Source organism: Carassius gibelio, chromosome B1 (assembly GCF_023724105.1).
Source record: "Carassius gibelio isolate Cgi1373 ecotype wild population from Czech Republic chromosome B1, carGib1.2-hapl.c, whole genome shotgun sequence".
Classification (NCBI taxonomy): domain Eukaryota; kingdom Metazoa; phylum Chordata; class Actinopteri; order Cypriniformes; family Cyprinidae; genus Carassius; species Carassius gibelio.
The window spans coordinates 34,820,065-34,834,582 of NC_068396.1; the positions used below are offsets into that span (position 1 = coordinate 34,820,065).

General features: G+C 41.7%; 1 protein-coding gene across 1 annotated transcript in view; it reads left to right on the plus strand.

Annotated features, from left to right (window-relative positions):
• LOC127949476 (deoxynucleoside triphosphate triphosphohydrolase SAMHD1-like) overlaps positions 1 to 14,518 on the plus strand; it is a 40,805-nt gene that overhangs the window by 24,073 nt on the left and 2,214 nt on the right. Inside the window, exons 10-14 of the mRNA XM_052546818.1 lie at positions 6,047 to 6,138; positions 6,300 to 6,412; positions 6,596 to 6,732; positions 6,817 to 6,909; positions 6,985 to 7,089. Coding sequence (XP_052402778.1) covers positions 6,047 to 6,138; positions 6,300 to 6,412; positions 6,596 to 6,732; positions 6,817 to 6,909; positions 6,985 to 7,089 — 540 coding nt within the window. The remainder of the gene's footprint in view (positions 1 to 6,046; positions 6,139 to 6,299; positions 6,413 to 6,595; positions 6,733 to 6,816; positions 6,910 to 6,984; positions 7,090 to 14,518) is intronic.

Here is a 14,518-nt window from a genome sequence, read left to right on the forward strand (position 1 = left end):
AAAATGAGCCGCCTTCGAGCACCGGTCCACTGCGGTCAAAACTACCATTTTCCCCTGTGAGGGTGGGAGGGTGGTAATGAAATCTAGAGCATTGTGGGACCAAGGTCTCAAAGGGACTGACAGCGATTGGAGTTGCCTATCTGGGGGTCGATTGGAAGTCTTACCAGTGGCACAAACCGAACAAGCCAAAACAAAATTATGAATGTCGTGAGCCATCAACAGCCACCAGAATCATTGCTTGACAAAAAAACTGGTGTCATTAACTCCTGGATGACACACAACGTTGGAACAATGCCCACACTGAATGACGTTGGACCTTAACCCCTCCAGCACAAATTTTCTATTCGGTGGGCAATAGGGCGGAGGCGTTACCACTTCTGCCGTTCTGACCCTCGATTCAACCACCCATGTCAGAGTGGAGACCCCTAATATCTCTGGTAAAATACACTCGGGAGTAGACGGGCATTCAGAAGGATCAAAAATATGTGACAAAGAATCGGTTTGACATTTTTGGAATCCGGGGTGTATGAAAGAGAAAAATCTAATCGTCCAAAAAAAAGTGCCCACTGAGCCTGCCAGTTAAGTCTTTTAGCAGACCTGATATATTCCAGGTTCTTATGGTCAGTCCAACTGATAAAAGGTACCCCCGACCCTTCTAACCAATGATAGCATTCTTCCAACACTAATTTGACTGCCAACTACTCTTTGTTCCCAATATCAAAATTACGTTTGGCGGGTGATAAACAATGGAGAAAAAATGCAAAGGGATGCATCTTGTCGTCTGTGGAAGGACGTTGAGATATAACTGCACCTACCCCCACCTCTGACGCATCGACCTCCACCATGAAGTGACGTGAAGGATCAGGGGCTATGAGAATAGCGAATACAGCCTCAGCTGTATCAGACAACCTGAATGTCATTCTGGGGGAGGTCAAGGCAGTCAGAGGAACGGCTAGTTGGCTGAAATTGCGCATGAAACTCTGATAAAAATTGGCAAACCCCAGAAACCTCTGTAGGGCCTTATGGGAATCTGGACTTGGCCAATCTACCACAGCCTTAACCATGTCAGGATCCATATGTACACCCTCAGACGAGATGATGTATCCTATAAAAGAAACAGACTGTGCATGAAAATTGCATTTCTCCGCCTTGACAAAAAAAACAATTCTCTAGCAGCCTCTGAAGCACTCTTCTGACATGCTGAACGTGTTCCTGGAGAGAAGATGAAAATGCCCTCTGGGGGTGTTGAAAGCGGTTTTCCATTCATCCCCCTTTCCAAATGTGAACAAAATGATAAGCGTTACGGAAATCCAATTTTATGAAAACGGATGCTCCCTGCAACCTCTCGAAAGCTGAATACATCAACAGCAAAGGATAGGTATGCTTTAACGTGATGTTGTCCAGTCCTAGTTAATCAATACAAGGTCGCAAGGAACCATCCTTCTTCCCCACAAAAAAGAACCCCGCCCCCGCTGGAGAAGAGGAAGGTCGGAAGAACCCCGCTGCTAGAGAACCAGAAATATATTTCTCCATGGCCTCCCTCTCAGGAGCAGAAAGAGAGTAAAGCTTGCCTTTAAGCGGAGACTTACCTGGCAATAAATATATAGCACAGTCATAGGGACAATGCAGAGGGAGAGAAGCAGCACGGGACTTACTGAAGACTTCCCTCAGATCCAGGTACTCCACGGCACGTTTGATATGTCCACTGCCTTCTCCTGAAACACAGAAACAAAAACAGAAGGACAAGCAGACACAAGAGTCTAAGGGAATATTTGGGGCCTGGAGAAGTTGTGTCATGCCCTGATATTTGCGCTTTTTTCAGTTTCTTATAAATATGTAAATGGGTAAAGTCTAATCTCACTGTAATCAACACAAACTGGGCTATAATAATATGTGAAATGCATGCATGTACATGATTATATTTTTGAGAAACAAAATGTTATGCGTGGTTAGTGAAAAACAAAAAATGTTAAATCACTTGAATAAGGCCATAAAACACATAAAGAACAATGGTTCCCGGGATTTTTGAGAACTGGAGCTTGTAGCCTAGAATTTTTCTTTCTAAATTATGTGAAAATCATCTTGTTTAATCATTTACAGAAAACAATATATTGATTTAAATTTTCTGAGACACTTTTTGTTGGTAAAAGTCATATGCGAGTAGGCGTCAACTATCATGAATATCATTGTGATTTACACCTGAGAAGACAAAGCCCTGCATAATGAGCTGTATAATGAGCTTCATAATGAGCCTCTCATTCAGCTTTGCCACTGTGAGTGAGAAGTTACAAGAAAGAATGTGAGAATAAAATACATCTAAATAATTTTATGTTTGTAGTTTATTAAGAATATATTTAATTATCCCACAACATAATTTAATATCCACTTGGGGGAGCAGTTAAACAGTTTATTAGGAACAATCAAAACTGACTTTCAAACTAATTTTTTTGGCATCCTTACTCCAGTCACACAATCCTTCAGAAATCCTTTTAACAATCTTATTTTCTACCAAAAAAAAAAAAAAAAAAAAAAAAAAAAAAAAACATTTATTATGATTATCATAATCATTATTATTATTATTATTAATGTTGAAAAGAGCTGAGAATATTTTTCAGGTTTTTTAGGGGGAATAAATTGAAAGAACTGCATTGTTTTTACATTTGTTACGGTTATCTCTATTTGTTACATTTATATTATTTACATCAAGCTTGAATGAATGGTATAGTATTGTATATTGTTATTGAAACTTCATAATGTTTCACTTGATTATACATTTAGTCAGGAATTATAGTTTGGAAAAAGTATTTGGAAAAAGTCTAACTAGTAAAATGTTTACACGTTATGTGAAAACTAGTACAAGTATATAAATAAATAAAAAGAGACATACATGTTTATGATATCTGCTGAATAAAGTGCTTCATTCCTTTTTTCTGAGGAAATCCATTTCTCAAAGCCTCAACCACATCACATCTTTTTGGGGTGGATTATGTGTTATTCCTCTCATCATGAAGCAAACAGTAAAATAAAAAAAACTTGAACAGTCTGGCTGCTTTTTCTTCTGTGTGGGCGTATTCGGGGGCGTGGTCACATTAGATAAGGGAGACATGAAAAACAGACATCGCGTTGTTTTCATATGGATTACTTTATCACAGAATATCTGTTTTCGGCGACACTTGTTTAGTTTAAAAGTAGACATGTCAGGCTTTCTATATATATGTCTCTCATGTCTCTTCGTTGAGTATTCACAGAGTTACAGTTCATTTTAATGATGTGTTTATAAATGAAGATCAGCGCAGACAAAGGCTGCAGACAACACACTTTGTTTGTTATCTTTATTTTATAAGTGCACAAAGTTCTGTTGTTATTATGTCTGTATCCAAAACAAAAGTAGACCCTTTACAGATTCGATTGATGTATTGCTCTTATCTGTACGATTAAAACTGAAAGTGTAATTTAAGTTCTTTTCGGGGTTATCAGGAGAAAATTACTCAAAATGTGTATCCGCGTTAATCGTCTTCAAAGGGTTAAGTGCCGGTGCCAATCCACCCTGGGGTTGTATTGAGTAAGCCAGGGGTGACCGAGAACTATGGGTGCCAGAGGGGAGTCCATGAGGAAAACCGTGATGGTCTCAGTGTGGTTGCCTGATGTGGTAAGGGTTATTGGATAGGTAGTAAGGGAGATACTGGGGAGTTTCTGTCCACTAACAGAGACCTGTCTGGTGAGTGGTGTGATGGGGTGGTGGAATTTCTGGGCGAAGTGAGTGTACATGAAATTAACCTTGGCTCTGGAGTCCAGTAAAGCTTGGCAGGTGTGAGTGTGATTGGCCCATCTCAGTCTTACCAGAAGAAGAGTGGATTGTGAGGACTTCTCGGCCCAGATCCCACCCGATAGTAGCCTATTCAATACTATCGGGCCTGCTCTTTTACTGGACACGAATGTAGGAAATGGCCCGTTCCTCCACAGTATAGACAAAGTCTTCCGGATCTCCCTACATCCATGGGCTCAGGATCAGCGACGGGGCCGACCGTGTCTCCCTCGCTGGTTGATTGGCCTTCAGCGCCTCCGGATCTGCGGTTAGGATGAGTGCACCGCTCAAGGCAGTTGAGACGAGGATCTACATGCAACACCAGGTTGACAAGTCTGTTGAGACTCTGGGGGAGGTCCAAGATGTATATTTCCCTTTGGATACGGTCAACCAACCCATGCAAGAACATATCCTACTGCACCTCTTCGTTCCATCTGCACTCTGCCGCCAACGTCCTGAACTCGATGGAGTAGTCAGCTACCATATGATCACATTGTCTTAGATCAGCATCCTTGCCTGTTACCGCACAGTCGAAGACCCTCTTTATCTCGGTGGTGAGTGCCTGGAACAAGGTGCAGCTTGGGTCCTTGGTTTCCCACACCGCCGTCCCCCATAGCGCCGCCTGACCAGTGAGAAGAGTGAGTACAAACACCACCTTGGACTCTTCTCTCTCAAAGGTCCTGGGATGTAGGGAAAAGTTCATAGAACATTGCCTGAGAAAGGCTCTGCAAAAATCGGGCTCACCAGCATAGCTCTGATGAATGGGCAGGCACGGTTCAGGTTGGTTACTCGGGTCCAATGGTATGGGGGGCGCAGTGGGATTACTCAGGAGTTGGAACTTTTGGGAGAGCTCGGACACGCTTGCACAGCGTGCCCCGTGGTGGAGATACTCTCCTGCTGCTGATCCATACAAGCAATACTGTGGTTGATGAACTCAGTGAAGTGGAACTTGCTGCATCCATAATGATGGTAAGATCGTTCTGTTACGTGAAACATAAGCGGATGAAAGTCGCAAGTAAAATGACTCTTTATTGAGATTACAGCAAAAGTCTTCCTGTTGCAGCCAGCAGGAGAGTGGTGGCACAGGGACTTCGATGGGCAATCCAGTTGAGATGAGTGACGACAGTGAAGAATTCCCCGGAGTGGTGAGTGATGAGTCAGGTGTAGAATCCACAATGAGACTGGAAAAGGAACAGCTTGACACAACAAACTCAATGTAGCCGAAGGAACACACAAGAAGAACTTAAACAGGAAACAAGACGGGGAAACTCCAACGAAGATCTAACATGATACGAAAGACAAGGCATTAAATAGGCTGGGGAAATTACATGCAGCTGCTGCTGATCACTGATGATCAGAGGTAATGCCCACATCAAAAACATCAGTGTAACGAGACACCCACACACACACGAACACACAAGACTAGGATGAGACAGCGTCTACATTGACAAAATGAGCATAGGCCCAGAGAAAACGGCTGCGCTTCTGGATCATGTTTAGATATGGCTTCTTTTTGGGGGAAGTCGTGGCCTAATGGTTAGAGAGTCGGACTCCCAATCGAAGGGTTGTGAGTTCTAGTCTCGGGCCGGACGGAATTGTGGGTGGGGGTAGTGCATGAACAGCTTTCTCTCCACCTTCAATACCACGACTTAGGTGCCCTTGAGCAAGGCATCGAACCCCCAACTGCTCCCCGGGCGCCGCAGCATAAATGGCTGCCCACTGCTCCGGGTGTGTGCTCACAGTGTGTGTGTGTGTGTTCACTGCTCTGTGTGTGTGCATTTCGGATGGGTTAAATGCAGAGCACAAATTCTGAGTATGGGTCACCATACTTGGCTGAATGTCACTTCACTTTTTTGACCTATAGAGTTATAGCGGGCAATGGTGAATGGCACCGTGGATTTTTTTCACCGACAATGTTTTCCGGCCTTGACCCTTACGCACAGAGATTGTTCCAAATTCTCTGAATCTTTGGATGATATTATTTACTGTAGATACAAAATATGTTATAGTTATATATCATGTCAGACATACTAATATGACTTTCAAATGAAGACTTTAAATTAAAGTATGTTTAAGTTAATTACATATCCTCCTGCTTTTCTAAACCTGTGATACCATGTTTCTATTGTTTCTGTCCATGCCATGAGTCAATGAGCTCCAGAATAACCCTTGAGGCCCTTGAGAATTTCTTTGTATAGACAAAAAACATTTCTCACACTATGATGTTTGTGTGTCTAACAGGAGGCTGATAATGTTTATGACATGTTTCGCACTCAATACACTCTCCATCGCCAGGCCTATCAGCACAAAATCTGCAACATCATTGAAGACATGTGAGTTTTTCTGTCTGGACAGTGGTGATATCTGTGCTTCTGATTTAAAAATCTTGCATTTCTAATTTTTTCTTTCCAGGATATTACACAAATTAGGTAACTGACTGCACACCTTATACATGTTTGAAACACTAACTCAGATGTATTTTTTTCTGTGTTAGGTTTGCAGAAGCACTTGTTCAAGCTGATCGTGATCTTCATGAAGGAAAACCTGAAGATATGCTGAAGATTTCTGAAGCCATAAAGACAGCAGAGGACTACAGCAAACTCACAGGTCAGCAAAAACACAAAACACACACAACTATATTTAAATCAAAGAAGTAATATGTGCCCTATTATACCAAGATAAACACATATCCTCTATTAAAGACTTGTGGTAATGTGTCTCAGGACATAACATACAGGAAATAACAAATTTTTATTGATGATAATAATGACTCTTCTGTTCTTTTATCAGATGAGATCTTTGAGCAGATATCGTCCTCCACTTCTGATAATCTGAAGAAATCCAGAGACATCTTGAACAAGATCATCAGAAGAAAACTGCCAAAGTTTGTTGGAGAAGCTCGTCTGACTGAGAACAGCATGTCAAAGGTTAGACAGAAGTGAAAAGCACACTGGCTTACACTTTGATTAACCCTGTAGAACTGACAAGTCCTCTCGAATCTGAAATTTCAGGAAGAGCTGATGAAAACATGGAAAACAGCATTAGAGCAGTACAGACCTACGGACCTGACTGTTTCTCTGAACGCTGAAGATTTACCACTTTATGTAAGTTATGTTTCAAACAATTCACACCTGCCTTCATATCTTCACAAACTAGCTATTTCATCTCTTCTTACTCAGGTGGTTGATCTGGATCATGGAATGAAGGACAAAAACCCCATTGAAAAGGTCTTTTTCTACAGCAAGAGGAAACCCAACGAAGCCTCTCCCATTAAAGATTATCAGGTACTTGACACTTAACTGTTTTATTTCAGAATATTTAAAGGTGCAGTAGGAGATTTCAGAAAATGCTAACTTTAGCCTGATAGCTCTAAAATCCATCATCGCACCCTCCCTGCAATCGCTGCCCAAAGCCACTTCCCCTAAGTGCATGAACACACCCTTAGACCTGATGACCAGAGAAACATTACAACAATACATCACAGTGTTTCCCATAGACTTGCACTCTATGTGTGGCGCCACTTTCCCTGGGGGAAATATATATGTGTATATAATGTGGGGCTACTCGATTATGGCAAAAATCTAAATAACGATTAATTTGGTCAATATTGTAATCACGGTTATTTAACACAGTTATGAGGGGGTCATATGAACAAAAATTTATACATGTGATTTATTCAAAATTATTGAAAATAATTAAACTGTCAGTAATAAAAAAGCAAAGGGCAAATACAGTAGAATAAATAGATACAAATTAAACAAACTGTGCTTTAAATGTTTTTTATTATTATTATTCTGTTGTTTTTATGCAAGTCTCAAGCAGTTTACAGCCTAGGCTAATACAGAAATTAATAATCAAATGTAAAATAAAACAGCATAGTTTTCACTGTAAGGAATAAACTTTTTTGTTTCTTAAACCTACAAAATCCCTTCACTCAAGAGCAGTGTGTGATTTTGAATTTGTCTTTTGTTGTTTGATTATAAAGCACACTGTCGCAACAGGAAAATAGCCCGCTGTCGCATTAAGAGCAGTTTACCGTTACAAGCATATTTTCATTCTATATACTCAACTCTTTATGTTCAGTTATTTCATGACCGACAAAGGTATACGTGAATAATCATGAAGCGCAGCATTTTGTAAAATGTTTGCGTGTATTTGACCGTTTAGGCACGCACCTTGAGCTAAAAGATGACTTTACATGTCCGTGTTCTGTTCTGTCTATGAGCGCATATGTTATCTTCCTGAGGAGCAGATCAAATTCTCTTTCACGCTTTTAAAAACATTAATAAATATACTTCAATAAATCAAGCACGACCCATTTTGCAAAAGTCAAGTTACATGATTTTACTGGTTTGCACAGGAAATTGTGCTTTAATGGAGAAACGAAAACTTTATAGTTCAGTAAAAGTAGGGGAGACAGGGTAGGGTTGTAACACTTTATTCTTCAACACCTAAAACTACCTTTGTTTTAGCTACACGTCTGAAACTTTTAGACAAAGTACCCACATTTGTCTACTACAAATGGCAACAATTTAAATTGCTTCAACTATATCACAGACTTTGTGAGATGATGACACAAGGTGGTCCTCTGTTACAACCTACCCCACTACCGAGGTAAGTTGTAACAGGTAGACAAAATGCACAAAAACTAAGGGTACTCCAAGTGATATGCCACAACAAGAAAAAAATTAATGAAAGGCATTCTTTAGTCACAATGGTGACAAGAACAAACAAATTAAATCCATTGTTAATTAGAGTCACAATGGTGACAAATGAAATTGACCAGGCCGGGAGTGCATGCCTGGTGGGCCCAAAAGCTACATAAAACACACTTGACCCACACTTCTTTGGATCTTGAATTTCTAAATGGTTCCATGCAGACAACACAGAAATCTTCCTCTTCTGAAGAGGAGTTATCAGTCTTTTCCCGGCAGGTTTTTTTACCTTCTTGTTTTTGCTTTTCACCCTCCCAAATATTTTTTTCTGATGTTTTTCCCTTTTCGACGCTCCTCCTTTTCCAATGCCAGCTTCACTACTGTAAAAGTGAGAATTTCCAAGCGCCTCTTCTTTTAGCCCTACCTGTCTCTTTCCTTGGGCCTGCTTTTGGAAATGGCCTAATGAGTTATGGACTGAACAACTGACCTATGATGGACCCCGAGGTGCTCAGCATCTCATCAGAGTGCAGGTGGACAGCATGAGTGGCTGGAGAGGAGCCGGGTGGCAGGTAAAGAGGAGAGGAGCCAGGCGGCAGGTTAGAGGTCTTTACGGGTCCAAAAATTCATGCCCAAACCCAAAAGAGACCATAATGTGCTACACTGAACCAATCCAGACCCATCTATTATTTCAAAAGCTGGACCTGAACCCGCGCGAGAGATCACTTACGGCACTTTCCGCGCTTGCGCAGACTAAGCCAGAGCACGCGTGCACGTCACATCAGGAAGCACTCAAGCTCTCAGATCACTTGCATGTGGTTGTGTACAAGAGGTAAAAATTATATAAATACAGTCTGTTTTCTTACACAAACCGCTCGTTTCGTGTCTTAGGTCTTCAATGTGTACTTACGATGGGGAATTGTTTAATTTGGACTCCTCTGTGCATGCTCTTTGAGGTGGTGACCATAGACCTCCATTATATGAGTCACAGACAAGAACGGTTTGACCTTAAAAATATCAAAATGGGAAATACTGCGGAAACAAATCTTTGATGCCCTTGAGGTAAGCTAAAACTTATAAAAAATGTATTTGAAAGTGAACCATCCCTTTAATCCACTTATTATTTCATCTTCAAACGTCCACTAGATGTCATGGTGACGGATGACAAATGCAACTTTGCACATGTACATTCTGACTCAAGCTAACTCACATGATAACTTCAACTGTTTGCTCTTTTGAACTATAAAAGCGATTGCTAGTTCAGTGCCATGGCCACTGATGTTATTTACTTGCTATCATCTCTGTGCTCTGCATGGAGTCTGAATCTGACCACTAAATCTGTAAGATTACAAGAGGGTTTATATATATTATTATGAAAATGGAAGGAAATGTAAAGTGCAGCTTGGCAGTCGAAGTCACTGCAGAAGGTCTGGTTGCCATAGAAACATGACACGTGCTTGAGACTGCACATGCTCGCTAGCTGGATCAACCTAAAATTAGTTTTTTTTAGCACAATTTGAGCGTCAAATAAAACATTTATGTGACAGTTCACCTCAGATTTTGTTGCTGATTTGAAATATAATAAATATGAGTGTGTCAAGTCTGCAAGCTTTTTTTAGATTTGAACTTTTATTTACTACTATTTCCATGTTTCCACCGAAATTACTCGGAACATTTGTACCAGGAACTTTTTTCCCCAGGAACCATTTTCCACCCAGACCTGTTGCTTTCTGCGTTTTCACCGTGGTGTAAAGTACAGGGAAGATTAACCAAATAGACTGGTGACGTAGTTCTGCGCGCGTTTCTCAATACAAAGTACGCTGATTTTGGACGTGCATCCTCCGTAGTTCAGACTTTGTGAGTTCGACTCGGGAGTGTGATATCCGCGATGACGCAAATCCGGTAATTCTGCAAACAGCATCGTGCTTGATAACATCAGTCAACTGACTATTGCTACTGCAATTTTTCTCACTGTACATTTACAATAAAACAAAATAGGATATCAAATTCCACAGCTTTCTTTCATTTTCATATAAACATAATAACAGCTGCAGAAATGTACAAGTACAGAAATGACACTTAGCTACATAGTAGAGGACTACATATATCAATAATAACTGCCAAGAAAAACATCAAATAATACATAGAAATAAAATATACTTCTATATAAAAAAATGGTCTGATTCCCCACTGCACACAAAACCATGCAGGACAACAAACCATTTAATGATGGGTATCTTACTTAATTAAACAAACATAAAACATCTTAAAGTGTGCAACTGTGCATTCTGTGCAGTCAATATGCATTCAATTACATTTGCATGCGAGTACATAATTATATTCAACATAAATGTTCTTGAACAGTGGTATAGCTGACCTGAGAGAGCGGCTGTGAATGTAGGGGTGCAGCAACTCGGCGAGATACGGTGGGGCAAGGCCATTCAAGGCTTTAAAAGCAAATAAGAGTAGTTTAAATTGAATCCTAAAATGCACAGGCAGCCAGTGGAGTGAAGCTAAAATAGGTGAAATGTGCTCATACTTTCTTGTGCCAGTTAAAAGACGAGCAGAAGCATTTTTAACCAGTTGCAGACGGGCAATGGAGGACCCATTAACCCCCAAATAAAGTGCATTGCAGTAGTCCAGCCGAGTGGTCACAAAGGCGTGAATTACTGTCTCAAAGTGCTGTTTCTGAAGGACTGATTTAATTTTTGCCAGCTGCCTTAACTGGAAAAAGATGGACTTCAGTACGGCTTTAATCTGGTTGTCAAACTTAAGGTCAGTGTCCATCTTTACCCCTAGATTAGTAATAATTTGCTTGTGATACTGTGCTAAGAAACCAAGATCAACCAACTGGGTCACAGAAGTGCCACTACCACTAAAGACCATGACTTCTGTCTTTTTTTCATTAAAATTTAAAAAATTAAGAGACATCCAGGCCTTAATGTCATGTAAACACGCTAGCAATGGCTTAACACAGTAGGAGTCTGACTTTCTAAGAGGGACATAGATCTGACTGTCATCTGCATAGCAATGAAGATAAATACCATGCTTCCTGAGAATTGAACCAAGTGGGAGTAGATAGAGGGAAAATAAGAGAGGTCCAAGCACAGAGCCCTGTGGCACCCCATGTGACAAGGGAGCAGTCTAGGAAACAGAGTCAGCAAGGCCAACACAGTTGGCTTGGACAAGTAGGACCTAAACCATTCTAACGCTGTACCACTGATGCCCACCCACTGCTCCAAACGAGTAATCCGTATTTCATGATCTACTGTATCAAAAGCAGCAGTCAAATCTAAAAGTACAAGGACAACACAGTGACCCGAGTCAGTAGCTAAAAAAAATGTCATTAAAGACTCTTAAAAGTGCTGATTCGGTGCTATGTAATGTTTTAAAACCGGATTGGAAAATCTCAATAATATTATGTTCATTTATAAAGTCCATGAGCTGGGAATAGACAATCTTTTTCAAAATTTTAGAAATGAAAGGCAATTTGGAAATAGGCCTAAAATTAGCCAAAACAGTAGGATCCAGCCCAGGTTTTTTCAACAAGGGCTGCACAACGGCAAAATTTAAAAAAGGAACCACTCCCGAGGACAGACTGCTATTAATAACTGTAGTAAATGATGGTCCAATAGTCGGGAAAACCTCTTTAAAAAGTCGAGGAGGGACAGTATCACCCGGAGAGCCTGAGGGCTTCAAATGACCAACAATCTCCTGCACAAAGGGCAGAGTCACAGGCTCAAAAGTGTCTAGAACAGCAGAGCAGGGGACAAACACTGAAGGATCGAAACCAGGGGATGAAATAAGTGCTCTGGCAGAAAATACTTTATCAATGAAGAAATGGAGAAAGTTTTAACACACAGCCAGGGAAGCAACAGTTGCAACAGTCGGTGGTGCATTCAGAGAAGAATTAATAACCTTAAACAAAACACGATGCTTGCAGGAGTTCAACAGGACAATATCAGAAAAATATTTTCTTTTAGCCTCTCTCACAGTGGATTGGTAATGGCGCCAGCGATCCCTCAATATTTGAAAAGACACTTGTAATTTGTCCTTTTTCCACTTTCTCTCAGCTCTTCGACACTGCTATCTGGAAGCACGGATGGATTCATTCAGCCAGGGCTCAGACTTAGTTTTTGTCCGTCTGATTTTTAATAGAGCCGCTATGTCAATGGCAGTTTGATAGTTGTCGAGAAACCAAGAGTTCAAATCCTCAGTATCATTATACACACTTTCAGGCAAGATGCAGTTTTGACTGAAAGCAGTCGAGAAGTAAGCAGCAGTGTAGGGGTTAATAACTCGGCAAGTGCGAGCAGCAGCAGGGAGGTTTAACTGTTTGACAGCAAACAGTAGCTTCAAACAGTACTGGCATGTGATCAGAGAAAAAAGCATCACAGATCTCCAGATTAAAAACAGGCAAACCATAGGATAAAACAAGATCAAGTGTGTGACCACGTTCATCTGTCGGCCCAGTTACAGATTGGACAAGATTAAAAGAGTCAATGATATTTAGAAAGTCACTCGCTATTGGATTCTCAGGGCAGCATACATGAATATTAAAATCACCAACAATAAGGACCCGGTGATATTTAGGTATAATAAACACAGAGAAGTCTGTTAAAAAGTCTTTGTTAAATTTGGGAGGCCGATAAACCACCGCACACAACACTGTGTACGACTGACCCAGCTCAAACAGACTAAGTTCAAAGCTAGTGGGGGATGACAGCGTCCTGCTGTCTGCTTGCATTTAAAGTCACTCTTAAAAACAGTCGCAATTCCTCCTCCTCGGCCAGATGCCGGGGAGAATTAAAATAGCAACACTCGTCAGGTAAAAGTTCCGTAAAGACACTGAACTCACCAGCACTCAGCCAAGTCTCGGAGATAAAGAAAATCCAGTTCCCGTGATATAAAGAAATGCTTAAGGATAAATGTTTTATTCCCAAGTGACCTGGCGTTAACCAGGGCAATTCTAGCCGGGGGCCGGCGGGTCAGGACGAACAGCTGACGAGGAAGCACAACACAGAGGCCGCAGATACTCCAGATTCACTCCGCGCCAGCGGAGACAGGGAGAGCAGGGGCCGCAGGGTTGGAAGGCCACATTGGAACCCGCCATCGTAACCAGACAGGAGGCAACAGGGTCCAGAGAACGTTGAGCATCACACAGGCGATGACCAGCTCCATATCCACCTCGATCGGGACGTACAAACACCGCCCTCAGCCTCACGAGACAACCGCTACACTTCCCCCGGCGTGGGTATCTTTTTCGTCGAGACGGTAGAGCAGGAGTGCGGTGGAGGTATGATGGAATATCCGAAAGGAAGGGAGGCTCAGTCCCCCCACCGTAATAATCCAATTTTTGCAGATTTCCAGCCGTTATTATCAGATCTAGCAGAGTATCATTCAGCAAAAGAGTGTTGACAGTATGTACAAATGTTAGAAACAGCAGAAACAAATACAACAGATTGAACGGCTGACGGCATGCCTGACACACTGGCGCCATCTTGCCTTTAGTCTGTGTGTTCTGCTTCTAATGGCAGAGAGAGAGAAACAGAAAGCGAGATTGAGATCACTTTTTTTCTAATATTACAAGTTGCAAATCACAAAAAAAAAACATAAGCAGTGTCTGATAACGGCCGGTGTTCTCCGAGTCCGATGATTCCGATTGCACGGGTATTACACACAATGTTGAACAGACCTCGGACCCGAAGTAATAGATTCGGACCTGGATCCAGACCCGGACCTGGCTGATCATTTAAAATATAGACTCAAACTCGTATGGATCCCGTGTCAATGGGTCTCGGGGCAGCAGGTAAGGAGGAGAGGAGCCAGGTGGTACGTGAGATATAGAGGATCCAGGTTGCAGGTGAGCTGGAGAGGAGCCGGGCGGCAAGTGAGATAGAGAGGAGCCTGGCAGCAGGTGAGCTGGAGAGGAGCCGGGCACCAGGCGAGATGGAGAGGAGTTCTGTTGAAGAGACCCAGATTGATAAGGACAATCTGTGACTTGTGAAGGTGCAAAGTCACATTCCTGAAAAATGTTGCAATTGTAAGGCCATATGCCTGT